We start from the raw sequence: 22,203 nt of genomic DNA, 5'->3' as shown, positions 1-22,203 counted from the left end.
TGTTATGAAGCACATTGAACACTAGAAATTAAACTACAAGGTGTGTATGTTGGTCATCTTTAAATTAGAACAGTTGGACAAACTGTTTGCCTCTGTATTTCCTGTGTTTGCTGCTGCCCACGACACTGGGTAAACCGTGGGGAGGCAGGTAGCCTAGTGTCGGGCCAACAACAGAAAGGTCAGAAATTCAAATCCCTGCTCTGACTAGGTAAAAAAATCTGTCAATGTGCTCTTGAGCAATGCACTTAACCCCAATTGCTCCTGTAAACTGCTCTGAATAAGAACATCGGCTAAATGACGTAAATGTAAAATCCATCTAATGCAATAAAGTGGCTCTGGGTACACCTTGGTGGCTCAGCAAACAAATTGGTTCTGGCTCCTCCCACAGCTTCTCATTTCTCGGGGTTGTGATTGTTAACTATGAGGTTGTGCAGTGAGTCCCTCGGAAGTATAGTAAATCAGCTACATTTGTTCAGTGACTTGGCAGATTGTGTATCCTTCCTTCCTCTTTAAAATAGCACAATTAAGTAGCTTGCTAGCAAACAAGCAAACACAAAGTCACCTTAATAACGTCAATGATGCATTGTCTGTATTTCTGAAGATATCTCGAAAAAGTTTTCAAATAAAAGTTCCCAGATATAAAATATAAGGCTTTTAGCACACTATGTTGTATGTTTCTTAAAATAAAAAAACCCATACATTTGAATATAGTTGTGTAATATCAGATATCTCTTCACATATTACATTTCATAATATATTTAGTATGATATGTTATGTCCTGCATTTTTTTTATGTTGCAAAAATCCTGCTATTTGTACAGTGCATTCGGAAAGTATTCAGACCCCTTGATTTTTTCCACATTTTGTTATGTTACAGCCTTAATAAAAAAACATTCCCTGATCAATCTACACACAATACCCCATAATGATGAAGCAAAAAATGTTTTTTAGAATTTTTAGCATATTTAACCCCCCCCCCCCCCCAGAAATATCACATTTACTTAAGTATTCAGATCCTTTACTCCGTACTTTGTTGAAGCACCTTTGGTAGCGATTACAGCCTCGAGTCTTCTTGGCACAACTGTATTTGGGGAGTTTCTCCCATTCTTCTCTGAAGATCCTCTCAAGCTCTGTCAGGTTGGATGGGGAGTGTTGCAGCAGAGCTATTTTCAGGTCTCTCCTGAGATTTTCGATCGGGTTCAAGTCAGGGCTTTGGGTGGATCACTCAAGGACATTCAGAGACTTGTCGCAAAGCCACTCCTGCATTGTCTTGTTTGTGTGCTCAGGGTCGTTGTCCTGTTGGAAGGTGAACCTTTGCCACAGTTTGAGGTCCTGAGCACTCTGGAGCAGGTTTTTATCAAGGATCTCTCTGTACTTTGCTCCATTCATCTTTGCCTCGATCCTGACTAGTCTCCCAGTCCCTGCCGCTGGAAAACATCCCAACAGCATGATGCTGCCACCACCATGCTTCACAGTAAAGTACTTAATTGTTACCCAGAAATGATTTGATATTGAGATAAAAACGGCTGCATTGGGTATTTTAAGATCCCATTCAATCTATTTAATTAACAAATTAATACATTATTGATGTATTTGATTTAGAAATACATAATACAATTTGTTTTGTACAAATGTATTTAGTATCATAATTATCAACTATAAAGGTTAGTTAAGTAACAACTCACTTTTAATTATGTATTCACTGGTTACCCACTTGGCACACACTGGTTACCCACTAGGCACACACTGGTTACCCACTAGGCACACACTGGTTACCCACTAGGCACACACTGGTTACCCACTAGGCACACACTGGTTACCCACTAGGCACACACTGGTTACCCACTAGGCACATACTGGTTACCCACTAGGAACACTGGTTACCCACTAGGAACACTGGTTACCCACTAGGAACACTGGTTATCCACTAGGCACACACTGGTTACCCACTAGGAACACTGGTTACCCACTAGGCACACACTTGTTACCCACTAGGCACACACTGGTTATCCACTAGGAACACTGGTTACCCACTAGGAACACTGGTTACCCACTAGGCACACACTGGTTGAATCAATGTTGTTTCCACGTCATTTCAATGAGTAGGAATGTCGGTCTACATTAAGCCACTGTGAACAAAATATATATACCCATTGGTTCTTGAAGAATATACTTTATAAATGCATCATAACCTTAGTTTAACTGTTGTACACCATCAGAACGCAAAATATGAGCTTGTTTGAATCCAATGTTTGTAAATATTGTAGACGTGAACAAATGCTTTATAGCCTCCAAACATGTTTAAAACAGTAATTATCATATATTGGATGGTCAGTCCTTACATCCAGAGCTCTGTCTATGAATTTGAGAGTGATTACATTTCTCCAGGCACATCTTTCAGCTTTTTACCAAAACAGAGGTGGGGTGTGCTTTGGTATTGTTTCAACTGTAGATTTCCCCTTTAAGTCAATATGTGTGATTTCTTCTAAATGTCTTAATAAATCGTCTGCAACCTTTTAAAAAAAACTATTGCTCAATGTATGGAGAACCTTCCATTTCAAGGCTGTTACTAGCTACTCTCAAAAGTCTTTATGTTACTTTGTTTGAGAAACAGCCAATTGAGAAGCAGCCTTTCTAAAGACAGTGAGGGATCCAGTCCCTGGAAATGTGGCCTCAGTACGCCTCTATAGCATGGTGCTGGGTCAGGGGTTTGAACAATGGAGCTAGGGATTCTTTAGGTTTGGTCAGGTATAAAAGAAAGGGTTAAACCCGGTAGGAAGTCAGTTCAGCAGCAGAAACCAGCAGTACAGTGAGCAAACATGTCCAACACCAGCATGAACATGGGCAGGGTAAGAACAGGGAAGTAAAAAAAAAAAATGTATTCTTTAATTTTCATAGATTGTTCGACAAAAGGGCTGTAATGCTCTTGCACCCTAAACTACAACATGATAGTTGTACTTATCCCAATAACCTGGTTACCATTGTGACTGAATAGCATCGCAAATGTATCTAAAATGTTTGTTTTATAAAATTGTTTAATTTCTAGAAATGATTCCTTTTTATTTTCAGGCCACCTTCTACGAGGACAGGAACTTCCAGGGCCGCTCTTATGAGTGCAGCTCCGACTGCCCTGACATTTCCTCCTACATGAGCAGGTGCCAATCCTGCAGGGTCCAGAGTGGATGCTTCATGATGTACGAGCGCCCCAACTACATGGGAAACCAGTACTTCATGAAGAGGGGAGAGTACTCTGACTACCAGAGTATGATGGGAATGAGCGATGGTTTCAGGTCCTGTCGCATGATCCCCATGGTAGGTTGAGATATTTCATCTTAAACTAGAATAATCTTGTCATTGAAAAGAAATCTCTCATATCACACAAGTTTATAAATAATTTATCTGATCAATGAAACGTGTTCTTTCTTCCTAACAGCATCGTGGAAACTTCAGAATGAGGATCTACGAGAGGGAGAACTTCGGAGGTCAGATGCACGAGATGATGGACGACTGTGACTCCATCCAGGAGCGTTACCGTATGTCCGACTGCCAGTCCTGCAACGTGATGGACGGCCACTGGCTGATGTATGAGCAGCCCCACTTCAGAGGCAGGCAGATGTACATGAGGCCTGGAGAGTACAGGAACTTCAGAGAGATGGGGATGGGAATGGGAGGCATGGGCGGCATGAGGTTCATGAGCATGAGGCGTATCATGGACAACATGTCTATGTAAATTCTTAAAATGTTGTATGAACATTGCTGATTAAATTTTTTCCTATTTTAAAACTGCTAAATTGTCTTCTGTTTGTCATGCTTTTAGTCAAAGCACTTCATGTTTGAGCATTTCATTATTTCACACCCTGCATCTTTAACATTTCAAAGTTTCTGTGTAGATATGATTGTGTACAGTAGATAATTAAACGTTATTTAATTAGGCAAGTCAGTTAAGAACAAATTCTTATTTACAATGACGGCCTACACCTGCCAAACACTCCACCCAATCAGGGCCGGATGTGATACAGCCTGGAATCGAACCAGGGTGTCTGTAGTGACGCCTCAAGCATTGAGATGCAGTGCCTTAGACCGCTGTGCCACTTGGGAGCCCGACGTACTGTAGGCTAGATGTAAAATAATATCCAGTGATATCTCAGATCTTTAATTTAGAAAATATTACTCGATCCTGCCATGCTATTTTGCAGTGCACAATTTTAAGGATTTTCAAATAAACAAACTTTCAAAATCAAGGTAACAGTTATCTAAAACAATAAAAATAGGGTGAGGGGAAGGTGAGCCACAATTAATTAGCATTTGTTTCCATATCTAATATCTACAAAAGTAAGTATAAAAGTTGAAGAATATAAGTACTACGTAACAATGTGTACCTAAATGTGTACCTACATATGTACCTTAATGTGTACTGTACCTAAATGTGTATCTAAATGTGTAGTGTACTGTACCTAAATTTGTGCTTTACCTAAATGTTTACTTAAATGTGTACTGTACCTAAATGTGTACCTAAATGTGTATTGTACCTAAATGTGTACTGTATATACTGTAAATGTGTACTGTACCTAAATGTGTACCTAAATGTGTACTGTACCTTCTCCGCTATGCAATCTGGTTTCCGATCTGGTCATGGGTGCACCTCAGCCACGCTCAAGGTCCTAAACGATATCATAACCGCCATCTATAAGAGACAATAATGTGCAGCTGTATTCATCGACCTGGCCAAGGCTTTCAACTCTGTCAATCACCACATTCTTATCGGCAGACTCAACAGCCTTGGTTTCTCAAATGACTGCCTCGCCTGGCTCACCACTTCTCAGACAGAGTTCAGTGTGTCAAATCGGAGGGCCTGTTGTCCAGACCTCTGGCAGTCTCTATGGGGGTACCACAGGGTTCAATCCTCGGGCCAACTCTTTTCTCTGTATACATCAATGATGTCGCTCTTGCTGCTGGTGACTCTCTGATCCACCTCTACGCAGACGACACCATTCTGTATACTTCTGGCCCTTCTTTAGACACTTTAACTAACCTCCAGACGAGCTTCAATACCATACAACTCTCCTTTCGTGGCCTCCAACTGCTCTTAAATGCAAGTAAAACTAAATGCTTGCTCTTCAACCGATCGCTGCCCACACCTGCCTGCCCGTCCAGCATCACTACTCTGGACGGTTCTTACTTATAATATGTGGACAACTACAAATACCTAGGTGTCTGGTTAGACTGTAAACTCTCCTTCCAGACTCACATTAAGCATCTCCAATCCAAAATTAAATCTAGGATCAGCTTCCTATTTTGTAACAAAGCATCCTTCACTCATGCTGCCAAACACACCGTCGTAAAACTGACCATCCTACCGATCCTTGACTTCGGTGATGTCATTTACAAAATAGCCTCCAACACTCTACTCAGCAAATTGGATGCAGTCTATCACAGTGCCATCTGTTTTGTCACCAAAGCCCCATATACTACCCACCATTGCGACCTGTATGCTCTCGTTGGCTGGACCTCGCTTCATATTCGTTGCCAAACCCACTGGCTCCAGGTCATCTACAAGTCTTTGTTAGGTATAGCCCCGCCTTATCTCAGCTCACTGATCACCATAGCAGCACCCACCCGTAGCACGCGCTCCAGCAGGTATATTTCACTGGTCACCCCCAAATCCAATTCCTCCTTCGGCCGCCTTTCCTTCCAGTTCTCTGCTGCCAATGACTGGAACGAACTGCAAAAATCACTGAAGCTGGAGACTCATATCTCCCTCACTAGCTTTAAGCACCAGCTGTCAGTGCAGCTCATAGATCACTGCACCTGTACATAGCCTACCTGTAATTAGCCCATCCAACTACCTCATCCCCATATTGTTATCTATTTTATTTATTTTGCTCCTTTGCACCCCAGTATCTCTACTTGTACACTCATCTTCTGCACATCTATCACTCCAGTGTTTAATTGCTATATTGTAATTATTTCGCCACTATGGCCTATTTATTGCCTTACCGCCGTTATCCTACCTCATTTGCACACACTGTATATATACTTTTTCTATTGCATTATTGACTGTATGTTTGTTTATTCCATGTGTAACTCCGTGTTGTTGTTTGTGTCGAACTGCTTTGCTTTATCTTGGCCAGGTCGCAGTTGTAAATGAGAACTCGTTCTCAACTAGCCTAAATGGTTTAATAAAGGTGAAATAAATAAAATAAAAATAAAAGTGTTCCTAAACGTCTACTGTACCTAATTGTGTACCTAAATGTGTACTGTACCTAAATGTGTACCTAAATGTGTACTGTACCTAAATGTGTACCTAAATGTGTACTGTACCTAAATGTGTACCTAAATGTGTACTGTATCTACATGTGTACCTAAATCTGTACTGTACCTAATTGTGCACCTAAATGTGTACTGTATCTACATGTGTACCTAAATGTGTACTGTACCTAATTGTGCACCTAAATGTGTACTGTATCTACATGTGTACCTAAATGTGTACTGTACCTACATGTGTACCTAAATGTGTATTGTACCTAAATGTGTACCTAAATGTGTACTGTACCTAAATGTGTACCTAAATGTGTACCTAACTGTGTATTGTACCTACATGTGTACCTAATGTGTACTGTACCTACTGTAAATGTGTATTGTACCTAAATGTAGACCTAAATGTGTATTGTACCTAAATGTGCACCTAAATGTGTACATAAATGTGTATTGTACCTAAATGTGTACCTAAATGTGTACTGTACCTACATGTGTACCTAAATGTGTACTGTACCTAAATGTGTACCTAAATGTGTACTGTATCTACATGTGTACCTAAATGTGTACTGTACCTACATGTGTACCTAAATGTGTACTGTACCTAAATGTGTACCTAAATGTGTACCTAACTGTGTATTGTACCTACATGTGTACCTAATGTGTACTGTACCTACTGTAAATGTGTACTGTACCTAAATGTAGACCTAAATGTGTATTGTACGTAAATGTGCACCTAAATGTGTACTGTACATAAATGTGTACTTAAATGTGTACCTAAATGTGTATTGTACCTAAATGTGTACCTAAATGTGTACTGTACGTATTGTAAATGAGTATTGTACCTAAATGTGTACCTACATGTGTATTGTACCTACATGTGTACCTAAATGTGTACTATACCTAAATGTGCACATAAATGTGTACTGTACCTAAATGTGCACCTAAATGTGTCCCTAAATGTGTGCTGTACCTAAATGTATACCTAAATGTGTATTGTACCTAAATGTGTACTGTACCTTAATGTGTACCTAATTGTGTACTGTACCTAATGTGTACTGTACCTTAATGTGTACCTAAATGTGTACACACATTTTATATTTTTCTTACCGATCTACACAACCTTCTCTTTTTCAAAATGAAAGAAAAATTATAGAAAATGTTCCTAATACAAAAAAAACCAACTATGTATTTGGAATTAATTTGGAAAATGTTCTATAATTTTGTTCTTACTTTGAACATGTGGAGTAGGTTGTGTACATCAGTAGGACAAACATCTAATATAATCATATTTTTAGATTACATTATAAGGCTGTGCAAGGGATGTGTAGACTTTCACTAGGCACCGTAGCTACACATTGATAGATAGTACTTACAACTTTTACACTTGTTTGCGATATGTGTAATTACACCTTGACTGGTTTCATAGATATACGATTTGTAAACAAATGCAAATGAATTGTTGCTAATGTTCCTCTCACCCTATAATCATTGTTTTAGATAACTCTGTTATCTTGATTTTGAAAGTTAGTTTCTTTGAAAATCCTAAAAAATGTGCATTGCAAAATAGCATGTAAATATCTGAGATATCACTGGATATTGTTTTACATCCAGCATACATCTGTTGAACACATTCATATCTACAGTACACAGAAACTTTGAAATGTTAAAGATGTAGGGAGTGAAATAGTGAAATTCTTAAACATGGAGTGCTCTGAGTGTAATTATCACAAAAGAAGACAATTTAGCAGTTATAGAATTTGAAAACAATTTAATCAACAATTTTCATACATTTGAGGAATTTACATAGACATGTTGTCCATGATACGCCTCATGCTCATGAACCTCATTCCACTCATACCCATATCCCTGAAGCTCCTGTACTCTCCAGGCCTCAAGTACATCTGCCTGCCTCTGAAGTGGGGCTGCTCGTACATCAGCCAGTGGCCGTCCATCACGTTGCAGGACTGGCAGTCAGACATACGGTAACGCTCCTGGATGGAGTCACAGTCATCCATAATCTCGTGCATCTGACCTCCAAAGTTTTCCCTCTCGTAGATCCTCATCCTGAAGTTTCCATGGTGCTGTTAGGAGGAAAGAACAGGCTTCATTGATCAGATAAATTATATATAAAATTTGTGTAATAGGAGAGTTTTATTTTCAATGACAAGATTAGTTTATTTTAAGATGACATATTTTCAACCTACCATGGGGATCATGCGGCTTGACCTGATGCAGTCATTCATTCCCATCATGCGCTGGTAGTCAGAGTACTCTCCCCTCTTCATGAAGTACTGGTTTCCCATGAAGTTAGGGCGATCGTACACCATGAAGCAGCCGCTCTCAACCCTGCAGGAGTGGCACCTGCTCAGGTAGGAGGACATGTCGGGGCAGTCCTGGCTGGTCTCATAGGAACGACCCTGGAAGTTCTTGTCCTCGTAGAAGATGATCTGAAAACACAACAATAAAATATGGAAATATTATTATCAATTAAATATTACAAAAGATATAGCAATTATGATTTCCTTAACCAGCCATTAGTCAAGCATTAAACAACTTAAAATTATAGGATGAAACACTGCCTACCTTGCCCATCATGGTTGCGGTTGTTTCCTTTAGCTGTGCTGCTGCTGCACTGGTGTCCTGCCTGTTTTAACACTTACTTTTATACCTGACCTAACCCAAAGAATCTGTGGGTCCCATTGTGTAAACCCCTGACCCAGCAACACAGTATAGAGGCCTGTAGAGTGCTGAAGTGCTTTCCCTACATTTCCATGTGACTGGGTCCCTAGAAGACTTTAGAATGGGTTTTTCCATTTAGAAGCCAATACAACTGAGCTTTTCAAAGCAGTATACAATGGTCTGTTTTACACATTTAAAAACACACCAGATATTTAGTGAAACATGTTCAGTAAAAGTGTTATTTAGCTTGAGTTCGTTTTTAATGGTATAGCAGTGACATAATCCATAAATCTATACCAACAGCTTTCATTTTGCTTTCACGTGACAGTTAACTACTGTGTATAGATGCAAACAAATTAGTTAAGAAAATAGATAACAATCACATAGTTTGATGGATATGATAGTAGTAGATAGATATTACAGTGTCGTTAAGTAGTCACTCTTAATGAAAAAGAAATTGCCAGAACATTTATAATTGATTATAAATGTATTAATTATATATTTCCCTCATTCGACCATAAAAGTTGACCTATAATCTCCCCTATAGCTCACTGCCTCATTTTCTCTTTATTAGAGGTGTAATATAGCTTGAATTCCTCATATTTATCCCTGCAGTGTTCATATTAATTCTAACATGATATTTGCTATTTAGCAGACACTTCTGTCCAAAGCGACTTACATCCGTGAAAGAATGCATTTGCACATGGGTGACCCCAGGAGCAATTGAACCCACGACCCTGACGTTGCTATGGACATGCTCCTACCAACTGAGCCACACAGGACCACTAAACATCATTTCCTGGGGGCAGAATGATAACTTGAATTCTGCTTGCATACCTCAATCTATAACGCAAAACTCCAATTCAGTGTATGACGTTTGTGAAAGTCTAAGCTAAGGTGTTAAGTTAGGATTAAGCCCTTGCAGAACACTGTAACATATTTTGTGGTCTTGGACACCCTGCTTTAGGATGTTTTATTCTGGCCTTTGGTTTTTGTTATTGCCTAATCATTATACTATATTTGCTTCAACCTCTAAAACTCTAAGCCGTTGGGAGGGATTTTACTAAGCTAAAATATTGAATTGTTTTAAGCTGGTCATACCACGGGTCTGTCACGGTTGTCGTATGATGAAGGAGTGGACCAAAGCGCAGCGTGTGTATCGTTCCACATTTTCTTTAATAAACTGTGAAACTATGCAATACATACAAATAAACTGAATGAACAAAACAACAAACCGTGACGAAGCGTTACAACATACACTTACTCATAAACAATCTCCCACAAACCCAGGTGGGAAAAACAACTACTTAAGTATGATCTCCAATTAGAGACAACGATGACCAGCTGCCTCTAATTGCCTCTAATCATCCCAAAAAAGCCCAACATAGAAATACAAAAACTAGAACATAACAACATAGAAAATCTAAACTAGAAAAAAAAAACTGTCACGCCCTGACCTACTCTACCATAGAAAATAACAGCTTTCTATGGTCAGGACGTCACAGGATCATTTAGGTATTTGATTTTGAATTTTAGGACCCCTTTAGGTACAAATTTGGCCTTTACTACTATAGTCCATAGAAGTGCATTGAATAACACATTCATAAATAGAAAAAAAGAGAGTCAAAAAATAAATAATAAGGAACACGTTTTTTAAGTGTTTGTCCTATATCTAAGAGATATAAGAAAGCTCAGGAAATATTAACGTTTTTTTTTACACATACGTATTTCACCCCTTATTTTTGTTGGCACAAAACTACCTCCATTCATTTGTTTGGGTTACTTTCAGATGAGTCCCGTGACACTTGTGGGGGTCGTAGAGCAAAACGGAGAACACCATCGTGTTCGTGAGAGTCTCCCCTTTTTCGTATGCTGCAGACGTTTTTGTGAAAAGACCGATTTTAGGGAAGTCTCATAGTCTGACTAACATCGTTGTAGCTCGGCCACCTTCCACCATAGATGCAGAAGGCCGACATAGGAAGATGCTGAGGATTAAAACCGAATGATTTTGATGGGGATTTTTTTTTTATGTTACTCCCGTGTGTTTCAATAGACTCTTAAGGAGGCCCAATGCAGCCATTTCTATCTCAATATCAAATCATTTCTGGGTAACAATTAAGTACCTTACTGTGATTGTTTTCAATTAAAATGGTCAAAAAGAAACAAAAGTTGCTTCTTAGCAAAGAGCAATATCTGTATGTATATATAATATGTCCCCCCCACTTCTTAAACCAAAGATGCGCTCCTGTGTAAATGTGATATTTCAGTTTATTATTTTTTATAATTTTGCAAAAAAAACAAAAAACCTGTTTTTGCTTTGTCATTATCGGGTATTGTGTGTTGATTGATGAGGGAAAAAAAACGAATTAATCAATTTTAGAATAAGGTTGTAACGTAACAAAATGTGGAAGAAGTCAAGGGGTCTGAATACTTTCCAAATGCACTGTAAGTGGTGAAGATTTATGCACTTGATGGTGTTGGAAAATTGCATGTATTGTCTGAATTTAGGATTAATAATGGTTTATTTTGTTGAAGTTGAAGCTACAGTACATAACCGCTCCGTTATTGGCAATTTAACTTTTTTTTTGCATCAGCTATTTGAACAACATTTCTTAACATAAAGGCAGCAGGGTAACTTTGAAATAGAGATATGAAATACCCTGCTTTGTTAAAATGTTATCACAAGTTATGTCAAATTAGGAAATCAAATTGAGATTGGAAAGAAATTAATAATATACAACTTAACATTTTATTTAAGTCTGGTAACTAATCTTTTAAAGTTGAAAAGGTTAAAATTGTTATGGTAAGATTGTTTGACAGCATCTTATCAGCCAGTAACAACCAATAACAGAGATTTTCACTTTATGAACTCCCACTCCCTCGTACCCCCTCCCAATTTCACCACTGCTGGTGTAACCGCTGAGAGTTTAACACAGAACATGCAAATGGTTTGTGACTGATGTTCTGAACAAAATAAGACAACTGTGTTAAAATCTTCAGGACATACTACATGTCTAATTATTTGCCTTCATTAAAGGTCCAATGCAACCATTTTTATCTCAATATCAAATCATTTCTAGGTAACAATTAAGTAACTTAATGTGATTGTTTTCAATTAAAATGGTCAAAAAGAAACACAAATAGCTTCTTAGCAAGAGCAATAACTGCAATATGTGTAACTTACAGACCTTTAATTTTCATTGAAAGCAAGTCTAAGAAGCGGTAGATCTGTTCTGTGTGCTATTTATATGCTTCCCATTCTTAAGTTTCGTTTTTGTGTACACCATTTACACCAGCTTCAAACAGCTGAAAATCCAATTGTTTTGGATATAGAAAATATAATCCACAGCGGTTTAGATTGTACAATGATTTTCAACACTGTCAAAAAAACTGAAATTAGGCGAACCATTAGAATTTTTGCAACCAGGAAATAGCCATGCGATTTCTGCATATTGCACCTTTAAGGTAGTCCTTGTGCCTTCCTATAGTACTTGACAATCCATTTATTCACAAACTATTTTGATAAAAGTATTGTAAGCAACTATTTTATGGTGATGAAACTAGCTAGCTTGTAAAATTAATTTATGTTTATAATTATACACAAATTGTTATAGATGTAATTATGTCGAAGTGAATAAAATTCAACTACATTTTTTTTAAGTAACCATGTCTCAGAAACTCGAATAATTCTTTTTAAGAAAAATCTTGTTCCTTTTAAAAAGCATAAAAATGCTCCTTTTTCATTCTTTATATTATTTTCTTATAATTTGTACGTATTTTATTTCTTGCTTTTTTTGTATAACAATATATTTTGTATTAGTACGTAGTAGATAGTTGTGATTTTTTAAAACATTTTATGTGGTATTTAAATTAAAGTAAATATACCATGTCACTGATAACAAATCACTCAAACTCAGATTTTGGAGTTAAAATGTTTTTATTTTTTTAACCTTTCATGAATCGTCCCACATAGACCAACCAGAAATACATTTTTCATTAAACATTGGAGCATTTACATTGACATGTTGTCCATGATACGTCTCATGCTCATGCACCTCATGCCACTCATGCCGCCCATGCCGCCCATTCCCATGCCCATCTCTCTGAAGTTCCTGTACTCTCCAGGCCTCATGTACATCTGCCTGCCTCTGAAGTGGGGCTGCTCGTACATCAGCCAGTGGCCGTCCATCACGTTGCAGGACTGGCAGTCAGACATACGGTAACGCTCCTGGATGGAGTCACAGTCGTCCATCATCTCGTGCATCTGACCTCCGAAGTTCTCCCTCTCGTAGATCCTCATCCTGTAGTTTCCACGGTGCTGTTAGGAGGAAAGAACATCATAGGGTTACTTTATTGATCAGTGAAATTATTAACAAACTCATTTTGTTAAGAATACCACCATCAAAACATACTTTATTTTCAAGAATAGATTTACCAACGTTCAACCTACCATGGGGATCATGCGGCAGGATCTGATGCACTCCCTCATTCCCATCATACTCATGTAGTCAGAGTACTCTCCCCTCCTCATGAAGTACTGGTTTCCCATGAAGTTAGGGCGATCGTACACCATGAAGTTGCCGCTCTCAACCCTGCAGGAGTGGCACCTGCTCAGGTAGGAGGTCAACTCAGGGCAATCGGAGCTGGTCTCATAGGAACGACCCTGGAAGTTCTTGTCCTCGTAGAAGATGATCTGGGGATGACATACGGTCTGTGAGTAATACTGTCATGAAGAGAGAAGCTACAATAGATAACTAACTAAATAGACATTGAACTTGAACTACATTTACCCCGAAATGATGTCTGACATTATGAAATTGTTGTAGATGTCAAACAGTCTACCACATATAGATAGAAGAAACAGAGGGAAAATTCTGCTCAGGTTCATACCTTGCCCATCATGATGGCGTTTGTTCTTCAGGACTGCGCTGTGACTGCACTGAATTCCTGTCTGTGTTAGCCCTAACTTTTATACCTGTCCAACACCCAAAGAATCTGTGGCCTCTCATTGTGTAAAGTCCTGACTCAACAACACAGCACAGGGACCTACTGCTCAGTGTGGACTTCAAAGGGTTATTATCTGTCTCTGTATGCTTTTCTGTCGCAGGTGCATGTGTGTCCATATTGTGTTCAACATATAAAGAGTAAAACAGAAGATTCTAAACATTCATGACAACGTATTATACATATAGTGTATATTATTGACTCTACGTATGTAAAAACATATGGTTGTTACATCAGGTAATATAGCAATATGGCGATTGAACTTGACATTCGTGTCTGTCTTTAGTCATTATTGTAGAATATCATTCTGAAACATATTCCTCAGAAATATGTTATTAAATACTTAACACTTTGTCATTATTCTAGCCTAATGATACCAACAAAGGGCATATGTTCTTAGGAATATATTTATATTGATGAGCTCATAGTCTACAAATAGGAATTGTATATAATTTAGAACTGTGTTAATTTTATGTCACATGCTTTCATCACAGTAATAGTTTTAGGCAAAAATCTTCAGTAAATGTATTCAAACATCAGATGGCCACTATGTAACTAGTAACTATGAAGAATTTTTATTTCACTTCCATCACATTTACATTTACATTTAAGTCATTTAGCAGACGCTCTTATCCAGAGCGACTTACAAAATGGTGCATTCACCTTATGATATCCAGTGGAACAACCACTTTACAATAGTGCATCTAAATCTTTTAAGGGGGGGGGGGGGGGGGGGGGTTAGAAGGATTACTTTATCCTATCCTAGGTATTCCTTAAAGAGGTGGGGTTTCAGGTGTCTCCGGAAGGTGGTGATTGACTCCGCTGTCCTGGCGTCGTGAGGGAGCTTGTTCCACCATTGGGGTGCCAGAGCAGCGAACAGTTTTGACTGGGCTGAGCGGGAACTGTGCTTCCTCAGAGGTAGGGGGGCCAGCAGGCCAGTGGTGGATGAACGCAGTGCCCTTATTTGGGTGTAGGGCCTGATCAGAGCCTGAAGGTATGGAGGTGCCGTTCCCTTCACAGCTCCGTAGGCAATCACCATGGTCTTGTAGCGGATGCGAGCTTCAACTGGAAGCCAGTGGAGAGAGCGGAGGAGCGGGGTGACGTGAGAGAACTTGGGAAGGTTGAACACCAGACGGGCTGCGGCGTTCTGGATGAGTTGTAGGGGTTTAATGGCACAGGCAGGGAGCCCAGCCAACAGCGAGTTGCAGTAATCCAGACGGGAGATGACAAGTGCCTGGATTAGGACCTGCGCCGCTTCCTGTGTGAGGCAGGGTCGTACTCTGCGAATGTTGTAGAGCATGAACCTACAGGATCGGGTCACCGCCTTGATGTTAGTGGAGAACGACAGGGTGTTGTCCAGGATCACGCCAAGGTTCTTAGCACTCTGGGAGGAGGACACAAGGGAGTTGTCAACCGTGATGGCGAGATCATGGATCACCTGTCCACTAATGCCCAGCAATCATTTTGGAATTTACACTGTATATACTGTATATGCAGGTATAATTGCAATGTAGTTACACACTATTCACTTACAGTGCCTTCAGAAAGTGTTCATACCCCTTGACTTATTCCACATTTTGTTGTTACAGCCTGAATTCAAAATGGATTAAATAGATTATTTTCTCATCTACACATGATACTCCATAATGACAAAGTGAAAACATGTTTTTAGACATTTTTGCAAATTTATTGAAAATGAAATACAGAAATATCTAATTTACAAAAGAATTCACACCCCTGAGTCAATACTTTGTACTGTAGACGCACCCTTGGCAGCAATTACAGCTGTGAGTATTTCTCAAAGAGCTTTCCACACCTGGATTGTGCAACATTTGCCCATTAATCTTTAAAAAATGTAAAATTGGTTGTTGATCATAGCTAGACAACCATTTTCTGGTCTTGCCATAGATTTTCAAGGAGATTTAAGTCAAAACTGTAACTCAACCACTTAGGAACATTCACTGTCTTCTTGGTAATAAACTCCAGTGTATATTTGACCTTGTGTTTACGTTTATGAACCTGTTTCAATGTGAATTCATGGTGAAATCCCTGAGCGGTTACCTTACTGTCCAGCAATTGAGTTTGGAAGGACGCCTGTACATTTGTAATGACCAGGTTTGTTGATACACCATCCAAAGTGTAATGAATAACTTCACCATGCTCACCATGCACCAACTTCACCATGTCAGATGTTTTATATGTTTACCCATCTACCAATAGGTGTCCTTCTTTGTGAGACATTTAAAAACCTCCCTGGTCTTTGTGATTAAATCTGTGTTTGAAATTCCCTGCTCAAATTTTTGCTCCTGAATGTATTTCGTCTTGCCATAGCAAAGGGCTTGAATACTTAATGACTTAAGACATTTCAGCTTTTCATTTGAAATTAATTAGTACATTTTCTTGTTGCGTAATTCCTCTGGCCATTATGGGGTATTGTGTGTAGGCCCGTGACAAAAACATCTACATTTAATCCATTTTAAATTCAGGCTGTAACACAAAAAAAGTCAAGAGGTGTGAATACTTGTAAGATATATATGTCACGGTTGTCGTAAGGATTAGACCAAAATGCAGCGGGTATGTGTATACTCATCTTCTTTTATTCGGCAGAAAGAAGGGAAAAACAAAAGTATACAAAAATAACAACAATAAACAGTCCTGTAAGGCTTACAGCTATACAAGGACCAACAACCCACAAATCCCATAGAAAAACACCCCCTCTTAAATAGGACCTTCAATTAGAAGCAACGAGGAGCAGCTGCTTCCAATTGAAGGTCCACCCAATAAACATCACATAGAAATAGACATACTAGAACTAACATAGAAATAGACTAACAAAGAACATAGCCCAACAAACCCCGAAACACTCTAAACAAACACCCCTCTTAAATATGAACATAGCCCAACAAACCCCGAAACACTCTAAACAAACACCCCCTGCCATGTCCTGACCAAACTACAATAACAAATAACCCCTTATACTGGTCAGGATGTGACAATATAATATATCATATAAGTACATAATGTACTGCAATTATACTTCAAATGTACTGACTAGTCTTTTTTTTGTACTATACTGTAGTATTCACTATAGTGTTTACTGTAATATTTAGTGCTGTATTCTGTAGTATACTGTACTGTTTACAGTCAACTATAGTATAAATACTGTAGTAAAAGAAAACTGTAGTATATATTATAGTAATTAATGTAGTGTTTTTAGGCTTGTAGTATACTATAGTACTGCAGTATTCATGAGGACATTACTGTAGTATTTACTATAGTGCTTCAGTTTTATTATCTTTGATTTAGAAGTGGAGGACATCTACTTTCAGGAAACCTACTTAAGAAATACTAAGCTCTTTTCTATAAGCTGTAGGGAACACAATATTTAGTCTATACTTGGCATGTACGTTTCTCACTTACTGTATGGGTGGCACAAATTGCGATATGGGGGAGGGGAATGGGCAGGGTATATGCAAATTAAATACTTTAGTTTATACTCTAGTTAAAAAAGTGTTGTGTTTTTACGGATTGTAGTTTTTTTGGGAACATTACCGTAGTATTTAATACAGTGTTTTTGTGTGGATAATACCGTAGTATTTACTATAGTATTCTACATTATAATACAACATTCTATAGTAGGTACAACACATGATCGAGGGACTCTACAGTGTGTAGTATAAGTACTGTAGTATTCTATAGTAAACTGTAGTATTTTTTCATGTGGTGGCTGCGGTGGCAATAGACATAACATGCCAGCGCCTCAGAGAAGTCAATCTAAATGGCTGGCCAAAATTGTCAACGGAGCTTCCCCAAGACGTGTGCCCCTATTATGCCATAAAATAATAGTTTACAGTACAGAATGGGCTAGTACTGCGGGGTCAAAGGCTGCTGAATTCTATACAGGCCAACTGCATCAAGGGCACCCAGGGGCTGAGACAACAAAATGTAGAGCAAGGGAGACTAGGTACGGGCCCTAAATGTATGCTGACATAGAGAGGGAGGTGTCCCACTGTGCTCCCTGAAATGCTCTTCAACCACATTAGGCTAAGGAGCTAAATCTGTTGCATGACATACCTGAACTGCCCTGGTCGATGACTGCTGCAGACCTGTTCGGATGGTGCACTTGGTCCTGGTGGACTCGTTTTCAGGCTAGTTTAAACTGGACTACCTTGTCAGATATGAGGAGCACCACTGTGATTTGAAAACTGAAGAGGCTGTCCATGGGGTTCCCCAGTGTCTGATGACAGACAATGGAACCCTGTTTGTATGTAGGACTTTTAAGAATTTTGCCTCAACATGGGATTTCGAACTCATTCAGTCAAACGGGTTGGCGGAGCGCTGTGCCTTCAGCAAAAAGAGGCCCAATATCCATGCTGCTTTGCTTTCCCGGGAAGGTTGCTGTCTCCTGCATAGAGACAGCTACGATGCCACCTCAGAAGGCGCAAACTATGTGAGGAACCGTCGGCACCTGTTGCTGGTGCTAAGAACTGGACCCTGAACACAAAACTGTGGGGGGAAAAGGGGAGAGTACAGGGAAAAGTGAAGGAAAAAGAGAAAAAAGGAAAAGGAAAAGGGGAGAGTACAGGGAAAAGTGAAGGAAAAAGAGAAAAAAGGAAAAGGAAAAGGGGAGAGTACAGGGAAAAGTGAAGGAAAAAGAGAAAAAAGGAAAAGGAAAAGGGGAGAGTACAGGGAAAAGTGAAGGAAAAAGAGAAAAAAGGAAAAGGAAAAGGGGAGAGTACAGGGAAAAGTGAAGGAAAAAGAGAAAAAAGGAAAAGGAAAAGGGGAGAGTACAGGGAAAAGTGAAGGAAAAAGAGAAAAAAGGAAAAGGAAAAGGGGAGAGTACAGGGAAAAGTGAAGGAAAAAGAGAAAAAAGGAAAAGGAAAAGGGGAGAGTACAGGGAAAAGTGAAGGAAAAAGAGAAAAAAGGAAATGGAAAAGGGGAGAGTACAGGGAAAAGTGAACCTGTCCCCACTGCCCCTGACACTGAAGCTGTGTCTGAAACAGTTTGACCTGAGCCAGCTCTCCTAGCTGGCGATAGTCACACGGTTTAGGAGGACAAGCAAGCCCAATCCCAAGTATGGCCACCTTGTTCATTCCAAAACAAATAGACAGATGGGCGTTGAACAATGGCCTGTGAGATACATTGAACATTGTTGTTGTTTCACATTAAAAGAAGGGGGATATATTAATGGGCGGGGGTTAAACTGGAACTAGTACACTATAAGTGGGGTGTATGGGGACATCATTAAGTGTGACACAAGATGCACCACGTATGAAATGCTAATGGTGAAGTAAACACTGGACATTTACACCAGCAGTAACGTTGTCAGACTCCCATTGCAACAGCAACATGTCCATTCCATACACAGTCTAACTCTCTTGGATTACATACTAATGTTTATCTCCAATAAAGTCAAATCTCTTATTTTCACTCTCAAATGTCAACATGTGAACATTTGGGAAGCGGGACAACTGTTAGTATTCTAGCTCCAGTTTAAGGTCAGGGTTAGGTTAAGGTTAGAGTTAAGTTCCTTTGGGTGGTGGACCATGCTAGTGACTGGATAAGGCTAGGGTTAGTTTAAAAGTTAGCTAACAAAAATATGACACTCACTGAGTCAAACAAAAACATGTCTGGTGTTTCAGTAACCTGTTGTCCAACTTTCCATATACTGTATCACATCTTGACTTTTCTTTTGTAATACTTCAACATATACTGAGGATACAAAACATTAGGAACACCTTCCTAACATTGAGTTGCACTCCCTTTTTCCCTCAGAACAGCCTCAATTCGTTGTTACATGGACTCTACAAGGGGTCGAAAGTGTTCCACAGGGATGTTGGCCCATGTTGACTCCAATGCTTCCCACAGTTGTGTCAAGTTGGCTGGATGTCCTTTGGGTGGTGGACCATTCTTGATACACATGAAAATCCCAGCAGCATTGCAGTTCTTGACTGCAATCCATGTCTCAATTGTCTCAAGGCTTAAAAACCTGGTTACGGGATTTACCAGGATTTACCGCCCAAAACCAGTCCCTTTACCTGGGATAAATAACTGTGAGAAACCAGTAAATTATAATCAATTATTTATATGAACAGCATGGCGTGAAATGAAACAGTTAAATTACATGTGATGTCTAAATCTGTCTTTTCTAACGCCTCTGCATGATGAATCATCAACCCTCAGGGTGGGGACAGACAGCCCATCTCAGTATGGACTGCAGTTCACTATGCATGTGTAGACCTATCATCTCATCTTGGTAACTTTTTTTTCTTGTGACAGGTAGGCCTACATTTGCTGCAGCATAGCCTATGCTATAGTCATATAAAGACCGAATACACGTCAAATTTACCCATCTCCATCTGGCATTCGGGGGTCACCTTGTTTTTTAATTATAAAGATGTTTTATTTTTTATTGCAGCTGCAGAGTTTTAGAGCAGCCTATAACTCGATTATCTAGCATTGCTTTAAATCAGTGCACAGCTGAGCACTCTCTCACGGAAAAGCTAGACTACAATAGCTTGCTGGACATCATTTTTTTCTCGCATTTCCTATACCAATAAAGAATTTGAAGAGGGACGCAACCTCTTTTTTGCTGAATGTTAAATACAGCAGCCAATAGAACTCACGGATATAAAATGTATTTATTCAGAACCATAACCATCCAATATTCATGAAGAGAAGTGAAAGCCTTCTGCATCTAATTCTATATTATTCAAAGATGTCATTTACATTTGAGTCATTTAGCAAACACTCTTATCCAGAGCAACTTACAGTAGTGAATGCATACATTTCACGCATTTCTTTTTTGTACTGGCCCCCCATGGGAATCAAACACACAACTCTGGCGTTGCACACACCATGCTCTACCAACTGAGCCACAGGGAAGCTATGATGAAGATAAGGACAATGAAACGTATTTCAATTAACTGTTGAAAACGAGGAAGGAATGAAGCAACAACATAGAGAGAAAGAGGAGGTAGGCTAATAACATTTGGGGAAATATTATGAAAGGTACAGTTGAAGTCAGAAGTTTACATACACTTAGGCTGGAGTCATTAAAACTCGTTTTTCAACCACTCCACAAATGTCTTGTTAACAAACTATAGTTTTGGCAAGTCAGTTAGGACATTTACTTTGTGCATGACACAAGTCATTTTTCCAACAATTGTTTACAGAGAGATTATTTCACTTATAATTCACTGTATCACAATTCCAGTGGGTCAGAAGTTTACATACACTAAGTTGACTGTGGCTTTAAACAGCTTGGAAAATTCCATAAAATTATGTCACAGGTGTACCTGTGGATGTATTTCAAGGCCTACCTTCAAACTCAGTGCCTCTTTGCTTGACATCATGGGAAAATACAAATAAATCAGCCAAGACTTCAGAAAAAAAAATGTAGACCTCCAAAGGTCTGGTTCATCCTTGGGAACAATTTCCAAACGCCTGAAGGTACCACATTCATATGTACAAACAATAGTACGCAAGTATAAACACCATGGGACCACGCAGCCATCATACCGCTCAGGAAGGGGACGCGTTCTGTCTCCTAGAGATGAACGTACTCTGGTGCGAAAAGTGCAAATCAATCCCAGAACAACAGCAAAGGACCTTGTGAAGATGCTGGAGGAAACAGGTACAAAAGTATCCATATCCACAGTAAAACGAGTCCGATATCGACATAACCTGAAAGGCCGCTCAGCAAGGAAGAAGCCACTGCTCCAAAACCGCCATAAAAAAGCCAGACTACGGTTTGCAACTGCACATGGGGACAAAGATCGTACTTTTTGGCGAAATGTCCTCTGGTTTGATGAAACAAAAATAGAACTGTTTGGCCATAATGACCATCGTTATGTTTGGAGGAAAAAGGGGGATGCTTGCAAGCCGAAGAACACCATCCCAACCGTGAAGCCCGGGGGTGGCAGCATCATGTTGTGGGGGTGCTTTGCTGCAGGAGTGACTGGTGCATTTCACAAAATAGATGGCATAATGAGTGAGGAGAATTATGTGGATATACTGAAGCAACATCTCAAGACATCAGTCAGGAAGTGAAAGCTTGGTCGCAAATGGGTCTTCCTAAAGGTCAATAACCCCAAGCATACTTCCAAAGTTGTGGCAAAATGGCTTAAGGACAACAAAGTCAAGGTATTGAAGTGGCCATCACAAAGCCCTGACCTCAATCCTGAAAAAGCCTGTGCGAGCAAGGAGGCCTACAAACCTGACTCAGTTATACCAGCTCTGTCAGGAGGAATGGGCCAAAATT

General features: G+C 39.4%; 2 protein-coding genes across 2 annotated transcripts; one reads left to right on the top strand and one right to left on the bottom strand.

Moving 5' to 3' along the window:
* Positions 1 to 2,706: 2,706 nt before the first annotated feature.
* Positions 2,707 to 3,790, top strand: LOC106582326 (gamma-crystallin M2-like). The gene is made up of 3 exons (XM_014165308.3): positions 2,707 to 2,848; positions 3,069 to 3,311; positions 3,433 to 3,790. Exons 1-3 carry the CDS (start codon positions 2,819 to 2,821, stop codon positions 3,727 to 3,729), a joined length of 570 nt encoding a protein of 189 aa, XP_014020783.1. The 5' UTR covers positions 2,707 to 2,818; the 3' UTR covers positions 3,730 to 3,790.
* A 4,215-nt stretch (positions 3,791 to 8,005) lies between these two features.
* Positions 8,006 to 13,890, bottom strand: LOC106582327 (uncharacterized). The gene is made up of 6 exons (XM_014165309.2): positions 13,827 to 13,890; positions 13,387 to 13,629; positions 12,952 to 13,254; positions 8,841 to 8,897; positions 8,462 to 8,704; positions 8,006 to 8,338 (listed from the first exon to the last, which is right to left on the bottom strand). Exons 1-6 carry the CDS (start codon positions 13,836 to 13,838, stop codon positions 8,057 to 8,059), a joined length of 1,140 nt encoding a protein of 379 aa, XP_014020784.2. The 5' UTR covers positions 13,839 to 13,890; the 3' UTR covers positions 8,006 to 8,056.
* Positions 13,891 to 22,203: the final 8,313 nt, after the last annotated feature.

The sequence above is a fragment of the Salmo salar genome, chromosome 21 (genome assembly GCF_965601325.2).
Source record: "Salmo salar chromosome 21, fSalSal1, whole genome shotgun sequence".
Classification (NCBI taxonomy): Eukaryota; Metazoa; Chordata; class Actinopteri; order Salmoniformes; family Salmonidae; genus Salmo; species Salmo salar.
The sequence above is the reverse complement of the archived record's forward strand: the minus strand, read 5'-3'. Positions and strand labels throughout refer to the sequence as shown.